The 21,504-nt window shown below is 46.1% G+C and overlaps 1 protein-coding gene across 4 annotated transcripts; it reads right to left on the bottom strand.

Moving 5' to 3' along the window:
* Window positions 1–1,514: 1,514 nt before the first annotated feature.
* Window positions 1,515–21,276, bottom strand: Tbc1d7 (TBC1 domain family, member 7). Of its 4 annotated transcripts, none has more exons than NM_025935.3 (8): window positions 21,104–21,276; window positions 19,577–19,722; window positions 18,549–18,629; window positions 15,054–15,241; window positions 9,038–9,175; window positions 4,464–4,609; window positions 2,845–2,974; window positions 1,515–1,755 (listed from the first exon to the last, which is right to left on the bottom strand). In NM_025935.3, the coding sequence occupies exons 2-8, from the start codon at window positions 19,686–19,688 to the stop codon at window positions 1,669–1,671; spliced, it is 882 nt and encodes a 293-aa protein (NP_080211.1). In that variant the 5' UTR covers window positions 19,689–19,722; window positions 21,104–21,276; the 3' UTR covers window positions 1,515–1,668. The 4 variants fall into 4 exon arrangements, with proteins under 4 accessions (NP_080211.1, NP_001239569.1, NP_001239568.1 ...); NM_001252640.1 differs by having other exon boundaries at window positions 2,959–2,974; window positions 21,084–21,276; NM_001252639.1 differs by having other exon boundaries at window positions 21,084–21,276.
* Between the last annotated feature and the right edge of the window lie 228 nt (window positions 21,277–21,504).

The following is a 21,504-nucleotide window of genomic DNA, read 5'->3' on the forward strand; positions in this document are numbered from 1 at the left end:
ACAACTTTTACTCTGCAAGCCTGAGGACCCGAGCTTCACCCGCAGCACCCAGAGAAAAAGCAGAACACAGGTGGCGTGTGCTGTGATCTCCAAGCTGGTGAAGCAGAGACAGAAGGATCCCTGAGGCTCGCAATCCACCTAGCCTAGCTAACCTAACAGGCAAGTCCCAGGTCTCAAAGACCCTGTCTCACAGAACAAGGTGGATGGCCTTCCTCAGAAACACCAGAGGTGGACTTTGGCCTCTACACATGTACCCAAGTACACTCATCTCTGCACACGTGGACACGCACACACAGAGAAGGAACACACGTTCTTTATCGTGTCTCTGTGAGCTTCACATATTCTCTGTGATCACTAGGACAGATCCCGCTGAGATAGCTTCCTTTGCATGCGTGCTTTCCCTATGTCCTCAAAGTTCTTCAGATTACTGGAGTAGTTACTAAATAAATGGTTGGCAGAGAATCACTTTTTAAAATATTAACTGCAGGTGGCAATTTGTTTTAAGAGGGTTTTCCTCTGAATGGAGTTCCTAGTTCATTTTTAAAGACATCCTTTGTCTGGTACCCTGCAGACTGACCAGCTGGGCTCAGTAGCTCCGTTTCTTCTCTGCTCCTTGTGGCCAGCTACTTCACACATTGAGGAGGGGCTGGGTTCTCAGAAGCATAACTCCACTTCAGCATCTCCCCGCACTGTGCACAGGGAGATGGCACGAAAATGTCTGACTTACTCTCCACATTCTTTCAGGACTGTGAGCTGAGGAAGCCGGAAACAAGGGCCCCATTTCAGTCTCAAAGTCATCAAATGCTTCATGAAGGGTGACCATTGTGTGACAGAACATGGCCCGAGGATCATCAGCTATTAACCCTAACCTCCACCCCTCCCCATCCTGTGGTAGCACAGGGCTGTGGAAAGTGCACCTGACAGTTAGTGATTTGTTAGAAAACACCAAGAGACCCACAAAGACCAAGCAAGTGCTCACCCCTTCTAGATGGTAAATTTTGAGGGTTTTTTTTTTTTAAATAAAATCCCAGCACTCAGGAGGCTGAGGCAGGAGGACCGCTAGGAGTTCAAGGCCAGCTACATAAAGAGTTCCAGAAAGTGAGGTATGGAATGAGGCCTTGTCCCAAGAAAGAAAAGACAAGGATTCATTCCGGCTGGCACAAAGGGAGGGAACACACAAGGGAATGCAGGGACTGCTTACACGCCAGGTTAGCCAGACAGAGCATGAGATGGCAGTCAGCTCACACTTGTACACATTCTAGGGCAACAGAAGACAAAAGCCAAATCAGAGAGGCCAGGGAAAGAAAGCTGCTCTTCTTCCAGAACCAGTCCTTCCTAACTAATGTTGGTGCTCAGAGGGAGGCAGGGCTCCGCTCTTACCATTCACAAGAGTGCCCTGGCTGCACCTAAGCTAAGCTGCCTAAGACCAGGAGCAGTTCCCTAAGTGCCCTGTCCCAGAGTTGCATGTGGGTGTCACCAAGAGATGCAGCTTCACATCATGGCCACGCCAGGCATTTTGATTAAATTATTTTACTGATTGGGGGAAGGGGTGGTAGTTACATTTTGAGCACCACAGTGAGACTATTGTTTCTAACCAGTTGGTAGAGCAGGTGATGTGAACGAAGTGCTCAGGGAGGGCCTGCAGACTGCCCATGTAGTCACGAGCTGTCAGGCCGAATGCACTGGGGTCCCACAGTGTTTGTGCCACAAGTCGATGGCCTTGCTCACGATGGCATCTGAGCTGTCCTGAGGAATCTGTGGAGAACAAAGGAGTCCAAGTGAAATCTCTGTGCTTGCTACGGCAGGGTCTTCCCTCCTCTTCTGTAGCAGACCTGTTTCCATGGGAGCGGTCTCTGGTTTTGGAGGGCGAGAGCAGATGCGGAATGCTCTAACGCTCCTGGGGACACTGAGAAGCTCTGGTGCCAGGCAGTCTTCATTACCACTCACCACTTAGCTCGGGACAAGTACTTGGCTGCCTACGGTCCAGCAGTGACATCTAATCAGGGGAACAGCATCCCCAATTCACAGAGCTATTCACAAGATGACAGAAGACAGCCCTTGCTTGGCACACGCCTGGCACTGTGGGCCACTGATGAGTATATGAATGGTGATTCACTTAAAACGAGCACATACACACTCGCTTAGCTCTGACTATTGACCAGGCAGCACTTCACGTGTTAACACGGCCTAATTACAAAGGGCGTGGGTGGGGTTCTGAGTCTGCTCCAGGATGTGCTCTACGCAGGCACAGCCTCTTTACAGTTTACCCAGGAGAGAATGCTCTAAGAGGGAGGAGCTGATGCACTGGGTCCTCCTTCAGCAAGCACTAACATGATCCTTAGGCACATTAACCGACCCGGCTGGGAGTCCGCCAGAGAAGTTAAGGCAAGAAAAGCCTGAAGAACCCCCAGTAGCGCTATTCCCGCTATTCCCGCTATTCCCGCTGCTTCTGGTCCCTGCTTCTCTCACTGGGAATTTGTTCCACTCCCAGGAGGCACGCGTGAGCAATGGGCTTGCATGCAGACCAAGATCCCCAAAAGAGAAGAGGGGGACTATTTCTCCTTGCCAGGAGTGGGACACTTGACTATAATAATCCTAGCGCTCAGGAGGCTGAGGCAGGAGGATTACCAAAAACTGGATGCCAGTATTGGGAGGGTATAGAGAGTTCCAGGCCAACACGAGTTACAGCACAGGTCACCAATTCAAACCACCACCACCAAAATCCTTTAGCAGAGTAAAGTAAAGTATATTATTTCTATGAAATAATAAAACACAGTAAGAAAGCCCGGTCTGCCAGGGTGCCTTCATTTCTAGATTGCAAACCCGAGGAGACAAAGCACTCACATTTTCCAGGAACTTCGTTATCTTCTCTGCACTGTTCAATGCCATGACCTTTATTTTAAAGGTTAATAGTATTTCTACCGCTACAAAAACTAGGATCTTACAGGATCCACTTACGACTTTATCCCAGACCCTAAAAAACAGAGAGATTACCAAATTAGAGAACCGCAAAACTGATGTTACCCAGACATCTCGGATTATAAAATAAAATCAAATTACACTCATTTTAAGTCCATGCTTCAGAGAACGACTGTGAAATAATCAGTATCAGTCATATGATGGATGAGCCACTGAGCGGATACTAGATAGAATAGCTTTAGAAGGAAAAAAGGGAGCTCGCTTAAAGTTATTACTGTGCTATGATGCTCCAAATGCCTGCTGGGAACTCAATATTGAAGAAAGTCTTAAACCAGAGTGTATCCTGCCACTGCCATGGAATGTCAGATGATCATTGCACACCATGGGGACAACAAAGCAGCAAACGAAATGTCAGGTGAAGTAATTTCATTGCCAGTGAGCCTGGAACCAGTTCTCTAAACACCTCCAAGGGCTCTTTATGAACATGTATGTATGCATGCCTGTGTACAGGTGCGCATGCACATATGTGTACATGTGAAGGCTGATGGATGATGTCTTTGTCTACTGTGTTCCACTTTCTTCTTCAAGACAGAGTCTCTCAGTTCACCAGTTCCCCTCAGGCTCACCAGTTGCCTGGACTGGATGTCTAGTGAGCTCCAGGGACCTGCCTATCTCCACGCACACCCCTGCCAGTGCTAGGTTTACGCGCTACCTGGCCTTTCACATGAATGCTGGGATCCAAACTCGGGTCAGCTTGTTTATACAGTAAGGAACTGTCCCCACTGAGGCACCTCCAGGACCCAGAAGCCGGTTCTTGACCTACTATTACTCTAGAATAATCGTTTGATGATTGCTGTAACTGTTGAAGTTGCTAGTAGCATGTTTATGCTAAGTTGCACATATGCCTCTGACACTTTTTATGTGCTGACTTCTTTAATTCAAAACAACATAACAAAGACCTGGAGTTGTAGGGCTGAGACTAAGAAACACCCTTAACCCAGTGATTCTCAGCCTTCCTAATGCTGGGACCCTTTAATACACTTCCTCATGCTGTGGTGACTCACAACCATAACATTATTTATATTGCTGCTTCATAACTATAATTTTCTGCTGTTATGAATCATAATGTAAGTGTCTGTCTTAGGTGAGCCCACAGGTTGAGAACCACCACTGCCCTAACATGGGTCTCCAGGTGACTAGAGAAGCAAAGCTTGTCTCTGACAGCCTTCAGCTCTTCTGAGGATGTCATGAACCACCTAAGAAACACAAAGGTTCAGCATCCACCGCCTGTCTATAAGAGAAGCGCTCTGGCTGCTGCACAGCTTCAGCTACGACGGCCTCATGGCATCCACACAGAGGCCCACAATCTTCCTAGGCATGTAGTCAACAATAAGGAGACCCAGGCTACAGTTACAGAAACTGCTAGGGAAGGCAGCTTTGAATCGCCTTCTTGTTCTGGAGCAAACTCAAGCTCTGGGGGAAGACCACCTAAGGGCCAGGGTCTCTCTGACTCCAAGCTCCGGTGTGCAGTGGGGGACATGTACCTCTGTAAACTGGACTCGGGGAGGCATCCCGCGAAGCACCTTTGGAACCAGAGGTCGTAAGGCAGTTTGGACACTGCAGAACACGTCTTCAGGTGACTCAGCAGCCTACTGTCTTCCAGATTCAAGTACTGCTCGAAAGCCTTGGGCTAGAGATTACATACAAGAGTGAGCACTCGTTTCCTGTAACATAATGTCACTTCACGCTGCAACCTATGATGGAGAGGGGCACACGCCCAGTAAGAGAAAGAGCTAGAAACTGTGAGAAGCATCAAGTCAGTCCTAGCACACGCCTCTGGTCAGCACTGACAGGGTCACCACACTGGAACTGAGCGCGTCCTCGGGTTGCAGGACTCTCTGTGCTCAACCCACAGGGAAGTAACCAGGCAAAATGGAATGGCTGTCACCCTGATACTGCACTAACCAGAACCAACAGCTACAGCAGAGTCTAAAGCAAGAGTCAGTTGTTATTGACAAGCTAGGAAAGGCCCATGGCAATGCTGGGTGATCTGGAGATGAAAAGGGAAAGCCACAAACCTCTCACCTCAGCATTCAAGATCCTGAGGTACGACAGTGGTATCTGAGGCCAGCCTGGGCTACATAGGAGAGCCCATCTCAAAAGGACGGGCTAGAGAAACTGCCCCTCTGAGGTTAAGAGTACTTGCTGTGAAATCATGGTGACTGGAGTCCAGATCCCAGCACCCATGTAACCAACCTGGCATCCTGCATTTCTGTAACCCCAGCTCCCAGAGAGGCAGAGATGGGAGGATCTCAGTGGCTTGCTGGCTTACAGCCTAGCCAGGAAAACACAAGTCCAAGTCCAGGGAGAAAGGCCATGTCAAGGGAATAGGTAGAAAAAAATAAAGGACACCTAACCCCTCTCTAATGGCCTACACACACACACACACACACACACACACACACATGCACACATGACCATACACTGACCATACTGTTCTGTATGCCCTCCAGTGCCAAGGAGGCTGAGACATTAGGGAGGGCCAGAGGAACAAACTCTGCACCCAGTGTCAATACAGGTGGGGATACCTTGGAATCTAGAAGCAGCTGCATCTGGACCCAGCAGCCGGACTGTCCGGTAGCATCTCTCACCTAAGCCAAGTATAAATAGGAGGTGCAGCCACACTGGCCAACGTCAGCAATACGGCATGGAAGTGGCACCTCCTCTCAGGGTCACCCTCTTAGTTACTTAAGAAAAGGTCTTTTTTCATTGGGTTAGCTACATTTTTTTTTAGCTTGGTGGCAGGAGCCTTTACCCTCTGAGCTCTCTACCTGCTCTCTCTGTCAATGTCTGTCTCTCTGTCTCTGTCTCTTTCTGTGTGTGTATGTGTGTATTTGTGCGTGTGTATATGTGTGTGTGGTTGCCTACATCTATGTCTATGTACTATGTGTGTACCTGGAACCCACAGAAATCCTTAGAGGGTATCAGACTCCCTGGAACTGAGGTTATAGATGACTGGGGGCTGTCATCTGGGTGCTGGGAATCACAGGTAGGGCCTCTGCAAGAGCGACAAGTGCTCTTAACCACTGAGCTATTTCTCCAGACCTGCCCAAACTCTAGAGTCTTAATGAAGAAAATACCACTGGCTTCTGTGCTCCCTGGCTGTGAGAGACATTGTCACGTGGTTGAACTCTGGAAAGTCTGAAAGAAGCTATGATGTGGTCTCAGAAAGCAGCACCCTACCGCACAGCGCTCGCTCAGTCAGTCAGCTATCATCAGAAAGCAGCACCCTACTGCACAGCGCTCGCTCAGTAAGAAGTACTGCATCTTCTCTCATTCTTTAATTTTTTTAATTATTTAATTTTTTTAACATTTACTTATTTTTTAAAAGGATTTATTTTCTTATTTATTTATTGTATATGAATACACTGTAGCTGTCTTCAGATACACCAGAAGAGGGCACCAAATCCTATTACAGATGGTTAGGAGCCACATGTGGTTGCTGGGATTTGAACTCAGGACCTCTGGAAGAGCAGTCAGCGCTCTTAATGGCTGAGCCATCTCTCCAGCCCTGACACTTCTATATTTTATTTTATGTGTGTGAGTGTTTTGCCTGTGTGTATGGTATGTCAAAAGCAGGCATCAGATTCCCTGAAACCGGCGTTACCGGCAGTTTTGAGTAGCCATGTGGGTACAGGGAATCAAATCCCTACCTTCTGCCAGAACAGCACTCTTAACTGCTGAGCCATCTCTCTAGCCCCCGCCCCCTTTTCATGGCTGAGCGGGAGATGGCAGTCTGTGCAGGCTCGGCAGGCAGGCCCTCTACTGCTGGCTTCCACCCCAGCCCCAGTACTGTCCTCTGCACTCTTCCCTACATCTCTAAAATAGCAGCCTATACTTTATGGGGACAGACTGTAAAGGAAAGTCACAAAAGTATTAAAAAAAAAATGTCAGACCAAGGTTATAAAAACTTGGCTGCAACAAGAACCTAGGTTCTTTGCTTTGTGGCAGAGGCTGAGGCAAAGAAGATCTCAAGTTCAAAGCCAGTTCAGGCAACTTAGCAGGGCTTTGTCTCAAAAGAAAAGGTAAAGAAAAGGAGCTAAGGTCATAGCCAAGGCCTGGACTTCACTTCCAATGCCTCTCTCCATCCCTACCGCATCCCCCATTCCTGCTCTCAGCAAACAAACAGAAAGGGCTGAACACAGCTCAGTAGTAGAGCTCTTGCTTAAGATGTGTGAAACCCAAGATTCCGGGTGCAGGGAGGGAGTGGGGATAGGGTGGGGGAGGTGACCAGCAAATAACCGAGTGTAACTCTTAATCCTACTGATAGTGAATAACAGGAATGGGAGTTAGAGCAGCCATTGTGTCGCCTTCAGCAAGGGACTTAGAGCTCTGAGGTGCAGTGCCCTCCTCTGCAAACACACTAAGCTAGATGCAGAGGGGAGCTGGCTGCTAGGAGGAGCCACAGTGTTACAGATACACGCCGAGGTAGGAAATCCACCATGTCTGACACCAGTCAAAGAGCAAGGCAGACAGGTCAGAGCTAAGCTTAAATGGCTAGAGCATTTTAGAAAGTCAAGGGAAAAAATATGGTAGAGGGATATTTTTTTTTCTTTCTGATAGGTTTGTGTATGGCCCAGGCTAGCCTTGTATTCCTAACCCTCTGCCTCAGTCTCCTGGCTGCTGGGATTGTGGGTAAATGTCACCACATCCAACTAAAGACATATGTTTTATCAACTGTGGAGTCAGTACGGAATTCAGAAAACATAAAAACACTGACAGACCCCACATATGAAGCTTACGACCTTTAAACAACAAACAGGGAGAAAGCGTGTTCAGCATATTAACACACTAAAGATAATATGTAAGGTATATTGATGACTCTTACAAAGGAAAAATTCAGATATGGCAGTGCATGCTGGGAAAGTCCTCCTCATCTGCATAACAAGTTCAAGGCTAACCTAGGCTACATGTAACCCTGCCTCAAACCACACACACACACACACACACACACACACACACACACACACAAAACAATAGAGATCTGCAAAGCTGACCAGCTTCTCTGGCCCTCAGAGTTGTCAGAGAATGAGAGGGCGTGGCCACTGCCTGGGGTGGGGGGTGGGGGGTGGGGGAACAGGCAAGCTCAGGACCTGCTTACCAGGCTAAAATGTAAATCTGCCCAAACTAAGTAGAGTTTAAGTACAACACCCCAGATCCTGCTCAAGCATTTTCTTCCAGTACCTCCCTCAGGGATGCTGGAGCACGCATGCGCCTGTAGAAAGAGCAAGGGCCTGTTTATTGCCGGTGTGGGGCTATTAGACTTAATTACAGCCAATCCGTAGGAGGAATCACTGAGTAAATCAGGTAGGAAAAGTGATTCTAAATGAGAGGCTGCCAATCCCAGCTACAATCACAATTGCCTAAGGCTGTCAAACATTCCAATTCTAGGCCCCACACCGTGAGAGTTAATGGAGGAAAGGTAATGAGAAATTTTCAACCCTCTGAGTACTAACAGGAAGTCAGAGCTGAAAGCAATGGGTTATCTGAATGAGCCTAGGAATTCTCCAAGTGTGGAGCTGCAGACATACAGACAACAATGGGAGGGCCCATGTGTAGAGTAATAGTCTTCATGTGTTCATATGTGCATGTGTGTTCATATGTGCATGCTGGAACAAGATGACAGGAGTCAAGTCCCCTCCCCAACTCTGGCCTGGAGGCTGTATGTGTGAGAAGAGACAAGTTCCTGTCACCAGCCCTTCCATACAGGTGGGCAGACAGAACCCCTAACACAGAGGGAATGTTCTAGATAAGTCAGTAGGTCTGGACCAGCATCAGGAATCCTCCAGAGCAGGGGGGGCCTGCAGGTGAGTTCACCCCGTGGAGACCCCCGCAATCCCGGGCTGCCTGTGTCCTCCAACAGCTGATCCAAGCAGCTGCAAAGGAGACACAGGGCCCATTCTATGGGAAATACTTCTCGCCTTCTGCAGGAAATCTCTCCCAGGACCACTGTAGCAGGTCCACTCATCACAGCAGCAGCGACAGGGGGAAGAGGGTTCTCTGCTTACTTCCCAATAACACTCCCATCAAAACAACAAAGACAACAAAAATTCCTCACCAGCTGAGGTAAAGCGTCCCTGTACTTGTTATTTAACTGCTTCACGAAGCATCGGCTGATCCAGTAACAGTCCACACTGTCTTCCACCATCTCTTCCATGGCCTTGGCGATGGCAAGAAAGACTTCATCCTCCGGCTCCTGAAAGATTAATGTTAGATCTCAAGAGAGAGGCCGCAGAAGGGAAGATATATTTCTTTTCTGAAAACCTAACACTGGCCCCTGCATCTTGAAGAGGCCACATTAATAAATCAAAGAGGGATCAGAAGGCAGAGTGTGTCAGTACAGAGGAGCAGGGGAAAGGAATGACAGGCAGCCCCAGAGAACCATGGGAGTCAGCAGAACTCAACAACAGCTGGCTTTTGTGTGGAGTTGGCTGCAAGCACAGGCCAGGCAGGGTCTCGCTCTACCCAGCCAGTCCCCAGGCCAGACCAGGGTTCCTTCAGAGGGAAGTGATGACACAAGCCACTCTGGAATGTGTCAGGATATAACTTATGATGAATACTGAGGAGCCCCAAACGAGCTCACAAAACACCTGATTTATATCAACACTTCCACACACTCCTTTAGTATTCTGTTCTACTTAAAAGTTAAACACCCTAAAACCAGAATTTTAGGAAGCCGAAGAATGACATTTCTTAGAAATGAAAATAAATCCTCAAGAAATCTTATAAAACTGAAATTCTATTTGGAAAGTTATGTTGTTTTCAAACATTGCCATCAACATCAAAACAAACAAGCCACAAACAACTTACATTTTCATCTAGGCTTTCATAGTTTGAAATTTTTAAGATTAAAAGGACACAAAGAGGGCTGGAGAGATGGCTCAGCGGTTAAGATCACTGACTGCTCTTCCAGAGGTCCTGAGTTCAATTCCCAGCAACCACATGGTAGCTCACAACCATCTGTGATGGGATCTGATGCCCTCTTCTGGTGTGTCTGAAGACAGTGAACTCATATATATATATATATATGTATATATATATACACACACACACATATACACATATACATACATACACACACACACACACACACACACACACACACACACATATATACGTTTCTATTCCTCTGAGAAGCTCCAAGTTAAATGACAATTCCTGTTTAAATAAAAAGCACTTCATTCTTAGGCTTTCTTTCAGCTTGTTAATAGCCACAGAATATAAGAATCATAAGCAATGTATTTTTCTAAACATCTTATTACAGTATTGGAGGACACAAAAGGAGCAAGAAGCAGAGGAACTCTTCCTCTCTAGGGATTCCACACAGGCCACGGCCTGGTCTGGGTAATCCTGCAGGTGCCATGTCACTGCTGCTCCTGATCACTCTGGCCAGGTAAGGAAGACTAGCATGCTTCACCCAGCTGTGCCCCAGATGAGCCCTCACAAGCTCTTACTACCTCATAACAGCACAGGAGGGGCTGTGCATGTAGGGAAAGGTCGGGAAAGAACCCCGTTCCCATGTTCAGTCAGCAAGTGTACCAGAGGCTGCAGGGAAAGTGGACTCAGCACAGACCAGTGAGTAGGGATGAGGTGGAAGCCATGCCTATAGTTTAGATTTAGATTTCTTCCACTAACAGAATAGCTGACCTTATTCAATATGTAATTCAAGAACTCGGAGCCCTTCTAGGAGCTTGGGCCTGTATTCTCAGCTGCTCAGGAAGCTAAGGTAGGAGGACTGAGACAGGGCCACTTAGCAAAAGGTAAAATAAAGGATGCAAGGGGTGGAGATGTGGCTCGGCGGCATAGAACTTGCCTAACACCCGAGAAGGGGGCGAGAGATGTAGCTCGGTGGTAGAGCACATGCCTCACACGGAGAAGCCACAGACTCGGTCCCTGAACCACAGAGCTCATGCCGTGCTACCCGTGTCCCCAGTGCTGCCTCCGAGTGACGGGAAAACAAGACTGTCCTAAGTGCCACTTAACATTTGGGGGGCTTCTCCCTCTTCATACATGCAATGACAAGAGTGATAGCCTTTATCCGTGCTCATTTGTCACTCTATCATTAACTCCCTACACCTGTAATTGGTTATAATAAGTCATATGTAAAATAAGTCAATTAATTTTTGAGGTGAGATGTCACTATGTAGCTGCTCTCAAGCTCAAGATCCCCTTTCTCAGTCCGGCCCGAGTCCTGGGATTAGAGGTGGGTGAGGTCACGCCTGGCTTAAAGCCCAGGCTTTGGTAAAAACAAATTTTGTAGATAATCAAAGACGGCATGCAAACCCTTGCTTGAAAAATTCATTCTGTTTTCTCCAGATAAATAAAACCTTCATTAAAATATCTAAATAATGGCAATAAAGTAGCCAGGAGTAGCTGGCAACATTGGAACATACAGGAAAACAAGCCGGAAGCAAATGCCTCCGCACAAATGGGAGCTTTTTAATATCTGCAGCTGTCACAGGGGAGGCTAAAATGAACTTGTAACTTCATTGGGTTGGAATTGAATTTATTATAATCTACAGAGACATGCACTAATATATAAAGGCTGAGGTAAAGCTCAGCAGCCGGGCACTTGTCTGGCATGTATGCTCTGGGTTCAAGGCCCAGCAGCACAACTTCTGTATTTTATACGTGTGCGCGTGCGCGTGTGCGTGTGTGTGTGTGCATGCACGTGCAAAATATATATTTCCTTCCTCTGTCTACTAAGAGAGCCTAAAAGGGAGGACGCAGGAGAGCAGAAATAAAGGCTTACACCGGAGCTGCAGCCCAGGAAGCAGAAGCAGAACCTGGGCATCTTTTTTGTGCCCAAGTGTCAGGAAATTCGCAAAACAGTGAACGTATCAGATGTAAGGGGCTCCTGCTGGCTGCAGCTGGAGTATTTTGAACATCAAAAGGAAAAATGGCAGTAAAAGATTATAGGCCATAACTTAAAAAGGACTCAGTGCATCCACACTGACATCAACAAATAAATGCCAAGGAAACACTTACAGATGAAGCCAAACGACAGACACAGGGAGACTTCAGAAGTTAGAGAAGCACATTGACAATCAGAGCAGTAACAACATTTTAGGAAAGATGAAGAATTATAAGCCCCCAAATTCTATGCGGGTAGCACATTCCTTTCATCTCAGCACTCAGGAGGCAGAGGCAGATGGAACTGGGGGGGTTCAAGACCAGACTAACCTGGTCTCTGTCACAAGTTCTGGGCCAGCCAGGGTTACATGCTGAGAATTTGTCTCCAAAAAATGAATAATTAAATTATATGATATATATTTTATATATAATTTATATATTAGTTATATGTAATAAATACTTTATATATGAATAATAAATGTGTAAGTATATAAATATATGTTTTATATTTATATATTACTGTGATATTTATACTTAAATGTATACTTATATATTTATATTTTATATATAAACTAAGTATAAACAAATATTATATGTAAATAGTATATATATAATATATAATTTTATTTCTTCAGATGTATTTTTAAATATATAAGAGAAGCCTCAGAGTTTGTTTCCATGAGTTACTAATTAATGACAAATCATACGCTTATAGGAGAAGAACCTGGCAGACAGTCCCTGTGCCAAGTGATCCATTACCAGTCCTTCTTCACTATCCTTGCTAACAGTGCATAACCAGGTTCTAGTTACCAGTGAATACCAGACAAATGGAGAAATCCCTAAGACACTCAAAACTGTCGAAGCCTGAAGTTCAGTGCTGCCGGACCAAGGGCGGCAACAAAGGGCAATGTTGATAACAGGACTGGACCTGCGGTCAGAGGAGCATCCAGGGACAAGCAACCGGATCTCAAAAAGATGCTCAGCTTAGCTCCCAGCCCTGTGTCAACGCTGATGTGTGAGCTCTGATCATCACGCTGTGGTTATGGGAGACACAGCATGTGAGGGTAACGGGGGTGTATGGGGTGGTATACAACTTTATAACTTCCTTCTATATCCAAAATTACTTAAAGATGAAAGATTAATACTTATAAAAAAATTTAAATCAATGATTGTCCAGATGTATGAGATGAACTTTAATAAGGAAGAAGATAATTACATACTAGTTTTAAGTGTCTCCCCCATTTAAAAATAGTGATTACAAGGGGAGAAAGAATAACTTCCCAGTACAAACCCAGCAGGCAGTACTTTACCAAAGGATCAAAGATAATGGATGTCTCCTGAGGCGAAGCCACACTGAGCCTCCTGACAGTACACTGAGGGCACAGCACCCATGGGTATCCCTGCCACAGAGACAGCCGGTATCACACAGAGAGGGAATGTCAGCCGGGCATGAAGTAAGGGGCCGTCTGTAAAGTTACTGACCAACATCTGTCAAAAGTATCCAAGGCATAGAAGCAAAAGACAAAAGACCCTGCCCAAATCACAGGTGTCCACAGCAACACAGGAACTCAGGGTAATCCACAGGCCAGAGTCGAGGCTTCAGCCAGCCTGTTTGTCTATTTGTGATGAAGGGCACATAAGGAAGGAGCCCGTAGGCGAGCCTGAGGAGTGTCACTGTGACTTCAGAACTGTGTCACGCTCACCTAGTGTCACTGTGACTTCAGAACTGTGTCACGCTCACCTACAGAGGAGCCTTGTCTCCACAAGCAGCACACCGAAGGAGGCGGAGGAACAGCATCACGGCTGAATCTTGCTCTCCTTTGGCTTATGCAAAGAAGTATGTGTGCCCAGCCGGAAATGGGGGTGCAGCCTATGATCCCAGCACTCAGGAGGCAGAGGCAGGAGGACACTGAGATGGAAGCTGGCCTGTACTACATACGCAGGGAGACTTCATCTCAAAAGGAAAAAGAGTTGGGGTTATAGACGGCGCTGGCTGCTCTTTCAGGAGAAGAGGGTTTGGGTTGTTCTGGCAGCCACATGATAGCTCACAACCCTGTGTAACTCCAGTTCCAGGAAAGCAGAGGGCATGGTAAGTGGTGCACAGACAAACGTGTAGGCAAAACACCCATACACCTACAATTTTTTAAAATTTTTAAACGAAGAGAGGGAGGAAGGGAGAGAGAGAAAGAGGAAAAGTGCATACATAGGGGAGAATGGCAAAGCAGACGTCATTAAATGTTAACAGCGGGAAATTTCAGTAAAAAGATACGGAAGTTCTGGGCTAGTATGTCTGTGCCCTTTCTTCTCGTTTGAGACTACAGTCGTGCGTCACATAATAAAGCGGAAGTCAGCCGGTGACCTAATGGAAGCTAGTGAAGCTGTATGATGAAAAGTATCTAGTAATGTTGCCGTCGTCTGCATTTGAGCAAACATAAAAACCTGATGTTTGCAGATGAACAAATGTCTAACGACACGTTTCTCAGAACACATAGACATCACTAAGAATGACTGTACCAAAAGCAAGATATGCTTGAAAATAACTAACACTGACCAAAAGCTAAGTGTGCTTTAAAATAACTAACACTGACCGTGCATGACCATGAATCCCACGTAAAGTCGCTGCTTTCACTTTTCATCCTGCCAGCAATGGGAAACCACTGAAAGTTTCTAAGGCAAAACATTACCAAATGCAAGCCAGGGACTGGAGATGGCTCAGAGGTTAAGAGCACTGACTGCTCTTCCAGAGGTTCTGAGTTCAATTCCCAGCAACCACATGGTGGCTCACAGCCATTTGTAATGAGATCTGATGCCCTCTTCTGGCACTGTTTGAAAGCAGTGACAATGTTCTCACATGTATTTATTTATATAAATACATCTTTTTTTTTTAAAGTTAGCAAAAATTCATTCATAAATAACACTTTACTAAGATTTGGGAGAGGAGAAATGGGATAAGGAACTGTAGGAGGGCAGACCAGGGGAGGGCAATGACTGCACTGTAAATAACTAAAGTAATAATAATAGTAGTAGTAATAGTAGTAGTAGTAGTAGCAGCAGCCAGAAAAAATAAAGTGTTAGTGGCGTGGCTCAGTGGTAGAACACTTGCCTAGCAGTCATGAAGACCTAGAGTTGATCCACACACGCCTCTGCAAACACATTAATAGACAAAGAGTAATTCTTAGGAAAGGGGTGGAGTTGAATGTCAAGTGAGAATGATCACTCACCAGAGGAAAAGAGGGACTTCGAGGTAGCTTCCCCGATTCAAGCTGATACATGCGAAGATACACTTCAGCCTGTGGCGTGGCATCACTGATGAAGCGGACGACTGTCAGGGCATGGAGGATGTCATGGTACTGGTCTTTGCGGTAGGCCATCACCTGGGAATGAGTGTCATGGTGCGGAGGTAAGATGCCTACGGAGAGATGGGACAGGAAAGGGCAAATGCTGAGACACCCATCCTGTGAGAAACAGCTCCCACAGTTGAGAGTCACACAAACAATGGCTATGTAGATTCCTTTTAGAAAGTCTCACTCCAGCAATCTTAAATGTTAAGAGATGCAAGATGGTGGATCACTGTTAGAAATGGGTTGGCACCACAAAAGCCTTTGAACAAACTCGTGACATAGTTTCAAGGCAATAAGCACATGAGCTGTAATGATGGTTTAACTGGGTTCCTGGCTAGTACTGAGGGCACCTTTAGCTCCTGGGGCCCTTGGCCTTCTACATCTCAGGACACTATGTTGAATCCTTTTCTTCAGTTTACCCTCAGTAGTTAAAGCTTATCTACAGAACGGTCTGTCACCGGGGTGAAAGAACATGGCCCTCAACAATAAGGCCAGCATACATTGTACTTCTGTGACACTTTGTGGTTGTTACTTAACTATGCTGCTCATTAGGCTTTAGCATAAAACTGTGTGTGTGTGTGTCTGTGTGTCTGTGTCCATATGTCTCTGTGTGTGTATGTCTGTGTCTCTGTGTGTGTGTGTGTCTATGTCCGTGTGTGTGTATGTCTGTGTGTGTGTATGTCTGTGTGTGTGTGTGCATACGCGTAAACACATGCAAGTGTGCAGAGAACGACTCTGTGGAGTCGGTTCTCTCCTTCCACCTTCATGTCAGGTCTGGGCTGTGAACTCAGGTTACCACACTTGTGCAGCACACACTTCTACTCAGGGCCTCATCTCACAGCCTCCCTCTGGGTTGTTTATAAGTAGGCGGTATCATGAAAACAATGGGCAGAACACTGGCTCCATCTCAGGTCAGCTAAGACCAGGGCTCCACCAGTGTGTCAGTCTATCGCAAATGTGGGCATCTGTGCCCTCATATAGCAGAGACAGAAAACGGGGCAGACGAGCCCAATACCAGATGTTCCCCAAAGAATCAGAGCCCCAGGTACTGGCATAGGAAATGGATTGTAGAACAGTAACAATGCATTGTAAAGGCTCAGTTTTGATATAAACAATTTTTTCCATTTATTTATCCCAGCCCCATTAATGTAATGAGGCTGTGCAGAGTCAGAGACTCTGGGGTTTGAGGTCTAACTACAGTTCACTAACTCGAACATCCTCAGCAGTTCCTTCTGTTTCCTGTGCCCTGACTTCTCCCCATCTGAAAGTCAGAGATAATGATGTCTAAATTTACAAGCTGTTGTGATGAAGAGGCAAATCCATAAAGCACTCGATAGAGTGTTCTGGCACATGTGTATCTAGCACACGTGTGTCAGGCAGTTCAGACTGTGATTCCCCTGTGATGTAAAACCTCACAGACCAATTATTCTAGAGAACGTTCTGGCAAACAGCAGTTAGTCAAGCCCAACACTTTCCACGCATAACACATGATTAAGTGTCGTTTCCTGAAACTCAGTGTGTCTGAGGAGCTCTGCACCAGGATCTCAGAGAAGTCGAGGGAGCACAATTACATGTCCTTCACATCGGGGCTGGTACAGACTGAAGAGCTATAGTTGAGCCTACCATAGGCAGCAGAATGTCAAGTATTAAACATATGTCTAAGAGCTCATCCCAAAAGCTCTCTCTGGCATTTACCTAAAATGGGACAAGAGAGGCAGTACCTGCAGAGCCCAGAGCAACCAAACCTGGACCACAAAGAGCCCTTTTTCCTGGGAGAGCCCTGCATGTCCAGTGCCTCTAACTGTGGCAGGAAAACAACAGTGGCTTAGATAATAAAGAAGGTAAGAAAAACTGAGATAAAAACAGAAAACAAAACAAAAATCAAACAGTTGGGCCTTGGCACTCAGGAGGTGTCAGAGGCACAGCATAACATCTCCCATTAATAAGACACACAGGGTATCCCATAAGGAATGGACACTGATGATAACTGCCTAAAATGTGCCCTCAGGAGGAATTTATTTTGATGCACCAAGATGATCAACAACAACCAAAAAAGCCATCATGACATGCTTTCTTGAATGGCTTGCACTCCCCTGTGGCCACCATACTGCATGACCACCCGAAGGGCTGCAGATTTCTCAGGTTCTGAAATATACTACACACAGAGCATGAGGTCTATTACCTGGCCCCACCCCTCATCGGAGCCCTTTAAGTGAGTTCTACAAATATGAGCTTTAATTCTTTGCCTGTCACAGGTCTTAGAAAAGTGTTTTAGGCCCCCCAGAGTCTGTGTCCATCTAGGATAGTAAGACTTCCCTCAGGACCATTCTAGAACGACTGTACATAATTTACATAAACTATTTAAGGTGGCGATGGGACCCACCCATGCCCAATACACAGAGGTAGTCCACATTCCTCATAAAGCTCCGTCCTCACCCCGACTCACAGTGAGTAAACCCCAGCTGGTTAAGAGAGAAGTGGAGGATGATAATGGGGGATTAGATGCTCCAGCGGGCTCAGCAGTGACAGGGAAAATCCAGGGCTCAAAGGGATGCTGCCATCTGCCTGTGGCAGACGCCGAGCCAGCTCTCCTTCTTAATTGACCACCCCGCTCTGAAATTTACTCGAATTTGTAGGCAGAAAAAAAACAAAAAACAAAAAAAACTTCTGACTCTACTTTCTGTTCATTTGTTTTGGTTTTGAAGTCTGTCCTATCATCTTTATTTCAAAGGATAAAGGGGCATTGAATGTCCCTCCCTTAGCATCAGAACATTACCCTCTACCACCGAGAGTCGCAGAACACAACGCGCTGAAAACTAAAACCGAAAAATAATTTAGCTCAAGATGTCTCTGGACAGATGCAAAACTGGAGGCCAGCATGATCTTCCTCCTGGCTACCCAGCTGACAGCAAAGACAGCCAGTTCTCCTTTCTCCCGTCCCAATGTTTCATGCCTGCTGAGGTGACCACCTAAAGCGCACGCCTGGATGGAACTGATTTTGATGGCTACAAAAATCTTCCTATAAGATTTAAGACAGAAGAATGTTACAGGGAAAAAGTAAAATAGCAGTCATGGCTTTTGAAGATGGTGACCAGAGAGACGCATCAGATACCTGGGTGTACAAGGGCTTTACTTCAGGAGCAAATGCTATCTTCTCTACTACCATGAATAAGCGGACAGTCCAAGAGTAATGGTTAATCTATTTCTGCTGAGGTCACCATCCGAACGGCTTTTACAGTGAGCAGTAATTGGGCCTCCTCGGGAAGACCCAATAGTCCTAAGCAAATGCTCATTTTGTGTCTATAAGATGACAAAGGGTCCCATCCGATCTATCTGAAATCAAATCCCCCCACCCCCACCTCCTGGGTCTCATACCTAGAAGCGCCTTCCATACCAACGCGCGATACATGGATGGGAGAGGGAACCTCTGGCTAAATGTGCAAAGCTTCTCGATGTCTAGAGGAAGGAAAAGAACAGTTAGAAATGTCCCGTGGGCTCACAGCACTGAACGTGCAATTTCACTTCTTAAAACCGCCTAGCTCACACGTGCCTGCAGGAGAATTCCACTGCATGATCAGCAGCCGACTTAGGAAAAGCCATAGTGGCCTCACTTCTAATCCACATCTCCTACCAACCAAGCTATCTCTGCAGCACTGTTGCAGCATAGAGATGGATTTTTCATCTACTACTACATCCCCTCTACCATGGGCATTACTTACAGAATTGGGTGGGGACACCGTGCGGCTCAGTGGTAGAGCATGCCTTAGCATGGGCTAGACCCTGGGTTCTATTCCCAGCTCTTCCAACAACAAGAAGCACTTAAGTTTGTTTTTATACTATGGTTCTGTTTTACTGTAAAAAAAAAAAGGACTTTATTATTGTTAGCTTAAGACAAATCGAATATAAATCTGTACTGAAGGATTATCTTCCACAAAAGAAAATCATAACCAGGGGTCTTGCACAGTTTACCTAGAAACCACGGTGCTATGTCTAGAAATTGAGATGAAATATATAAGCTTAATAAAAAAATAGAATCAATTTATTTTTAAATGAATTGAAGGTGCCTTATTATTTATCCCCTGGCTGCCCTAGAACTCTTCATTAAGACCAGGGTGCCCTTGGAGTCAAAGATCCCCCTGCCTCTGCTTCCACACTGCCAGGATAAATGTTTTCCACCACCACACTAAGCAATGTCTGCTTTTTACGAAGCTTTATAACAACCTTCTGCCTCTCAATGAATCTGAAAAATCTTCAATTTTCCTTAAACTACACCACTCTGATTACACACACACACACACACACACACACACACACACACCAAGTAATAAGTACTGCTTTGAGTCTTTTGCAGAAATATTTACCTGGTAACTTTGAACTAATGAACATATGCAGCTGAGACTCACCCAAACGGTCATCTTTCAGGAGGATTTCCAGTGATTTCTTTTCTTCGACACCACGAAACCCGACTTTCTCATAGTAGACTGATCGAAAGTTCCTCTGAGAGTCGTCAGTCATGTTTCATCCTTGGAGGGATTTTTTTTAGGTGAGCCTAAAACCAAAGAAAGAAGAATTGGGAAGGACATTAGGTGATTTTTCTCGGCCTTTTCAATAAGTCAAATATGATAAATTGCCTGGCCCTAAGCAAGGAGCATTAAATCTTTGGATCCACACAACCCTATCCCACCTTCCTAATGCAACTTGGCCAAAGATATAGATATGAAGATATAGGTCAGCTGCCCTCCAAGCTACTAAAATAGGTAGCACAGAGGGGGCCTCTAGGGTTCCTTCTTATAAGAACCCCTGGCACAATGAAATACCTTGTTCTCATGAATGAACAAAATACAAATGAACAAATAAGATGAATTAGAAAAGCTGGCAGGATATGTTATATAAATGGGGCTAACCAGTGGTGTGTACTAATTCTGCTTCCAGTTTTACAACTAAGGTCTCACTAAGTAGCCCAGGCTGGCCTCAAACTCTCTGCCTCCTAGGTGCGGGGGGTAAAAGGTGTGGACCACGGCTTCTGGTCCAAGATAGGTATGTTTTAAAATAAGAGGAGACATCCAAAATATTAACAAGTTATTCAGTTAGTAAAATTCTAGGTGACCTTAATTTCCTTTTTTGTTTGTTTGTTTGTTTTGGTTTGGTTTTTGTTTTGTTTTGCTTAGCTGTCCTCTCGAAAATAGGCATTTGGAGAAATTAGAAGGGGGTGGAGGGAAGCCCTAAGTCCTGCCCTTATTTTTCTTCCTATAAACACAATTCTACCAAGTTTTGTATTATCAAAATACAAAACTCCAACAGAGAAAAAGCATTAAAGTATAACCAGAAGACGGCTAAAAATCTGGCAAGAGCACTCAAATCATCTCAGAGAATACATAATTCTTTCAGAACAGTCTTTGTGATATTAATGGTAAACCAAAAGAAAAGATCAAACTAGGTTTAGTGACTAGGCACTAAAGATGCAAACATTCTTCCAAAGAATAAAGTCCTCAGCTACTAAAAGCCCCCGAGACGTCCCCAGATAACCAGGGGAGTTTGGACTTCTTGTTGGGAGTTAGATATCTGAACAGCTTCTGTTATGGGGAAGATTGCAATTCATTTTTGAAAAAAGCTATTTAGAATTTAGAATTGCCTTTAAAGAGTTCCACGGCCTCTTCATAGCTGTTAAAAAAAAAAAACCCAAAGATTAAAATGCAATCTGTAGTTTGAGGGCTCTTTTGGTTTTTGTATTTTTAAGCATTCGCTGCCCCTGTCGTCTATCGACAGCATTCCTGGGACTGCACTGTGATGGCACAGGAGTCGCCCTGAAAGATGCGCTGTCAAATCTTGCCCAGGTGACTCCACCTGCGGGAAAGGTGCCCACAACCCAGTGAAGCCCCAGGCCCCGCTCTCCCGGTATGCACGCTTCACCTCGAGTAGAGCAAACACACCCGGCTCAGACTCAGAGATCCGGGAGGCGGCGGAGAACCGGCCCGGCAACGCTGTGCTACCGGCAGGCAGACGGAACCATAAGCGTCAGGGCCGAGCGAGCGAGGGGAGCGATGCCATGAGACACCCGGCCCGGCCCTCTCCGCCTCTAACTCCCGCCGCCGGACGTGACGTCGCCCCGGATGCGCGTGCGCAGAGGACATCTGCTGGGAGTCCCACCCACACGTGGATGTTAACCGGGTGAAGCTGAAGCCCTGAGAGGTGGTAGCGGCCGAGTCTGTGCGCCCTTGAGTATCCACGTCTGTCCCTCTCACCTCGATCCCGAAACCCTGGTGATCGTCTCCCCTTCGTTCAGAGTGCTTGCTTAGGGCACTCTTCTGCCCCGTGGAAACCGGGATCCCTC

This window comes from Mus musculus, chromosome 13 (assembly GCF_000001635.26).
Source record: "Mus musculus strain C57BL/6J chromosome 13, GRCm38.p6 C57BL/6J".
Classification (NCBI taxonomy): domain Eukaryota; kingdom Metazoa; phylum Chordata; class Mammalia; order Rodentia; family Muridae; genus Mus; species Mus musculus.

Coding starts and splice junctions, on each gene's coding strand:
- Tbc1d7 (NM_025935.3), bottom strand. CDS start 19,688: ATGACTGACGACTCTCAGAGGAACTTTCGATCAGTCTACTATGAGAAA. Junction 9,176..15,053: donor GAAGTCCCTCTTTTCCTCTG/GTGAGTGATCAT, acceptor TTAATCTTTCAG/GAGCCGGAGGATGAAGTCTT. Junction 4,610..9,037: donor GGGACGCTTTACCTCAGCTG/GTGAGGAATTTT, acceptor TGTAATCTCTAG/CCCAAGGCTTTCGAGCAGTA.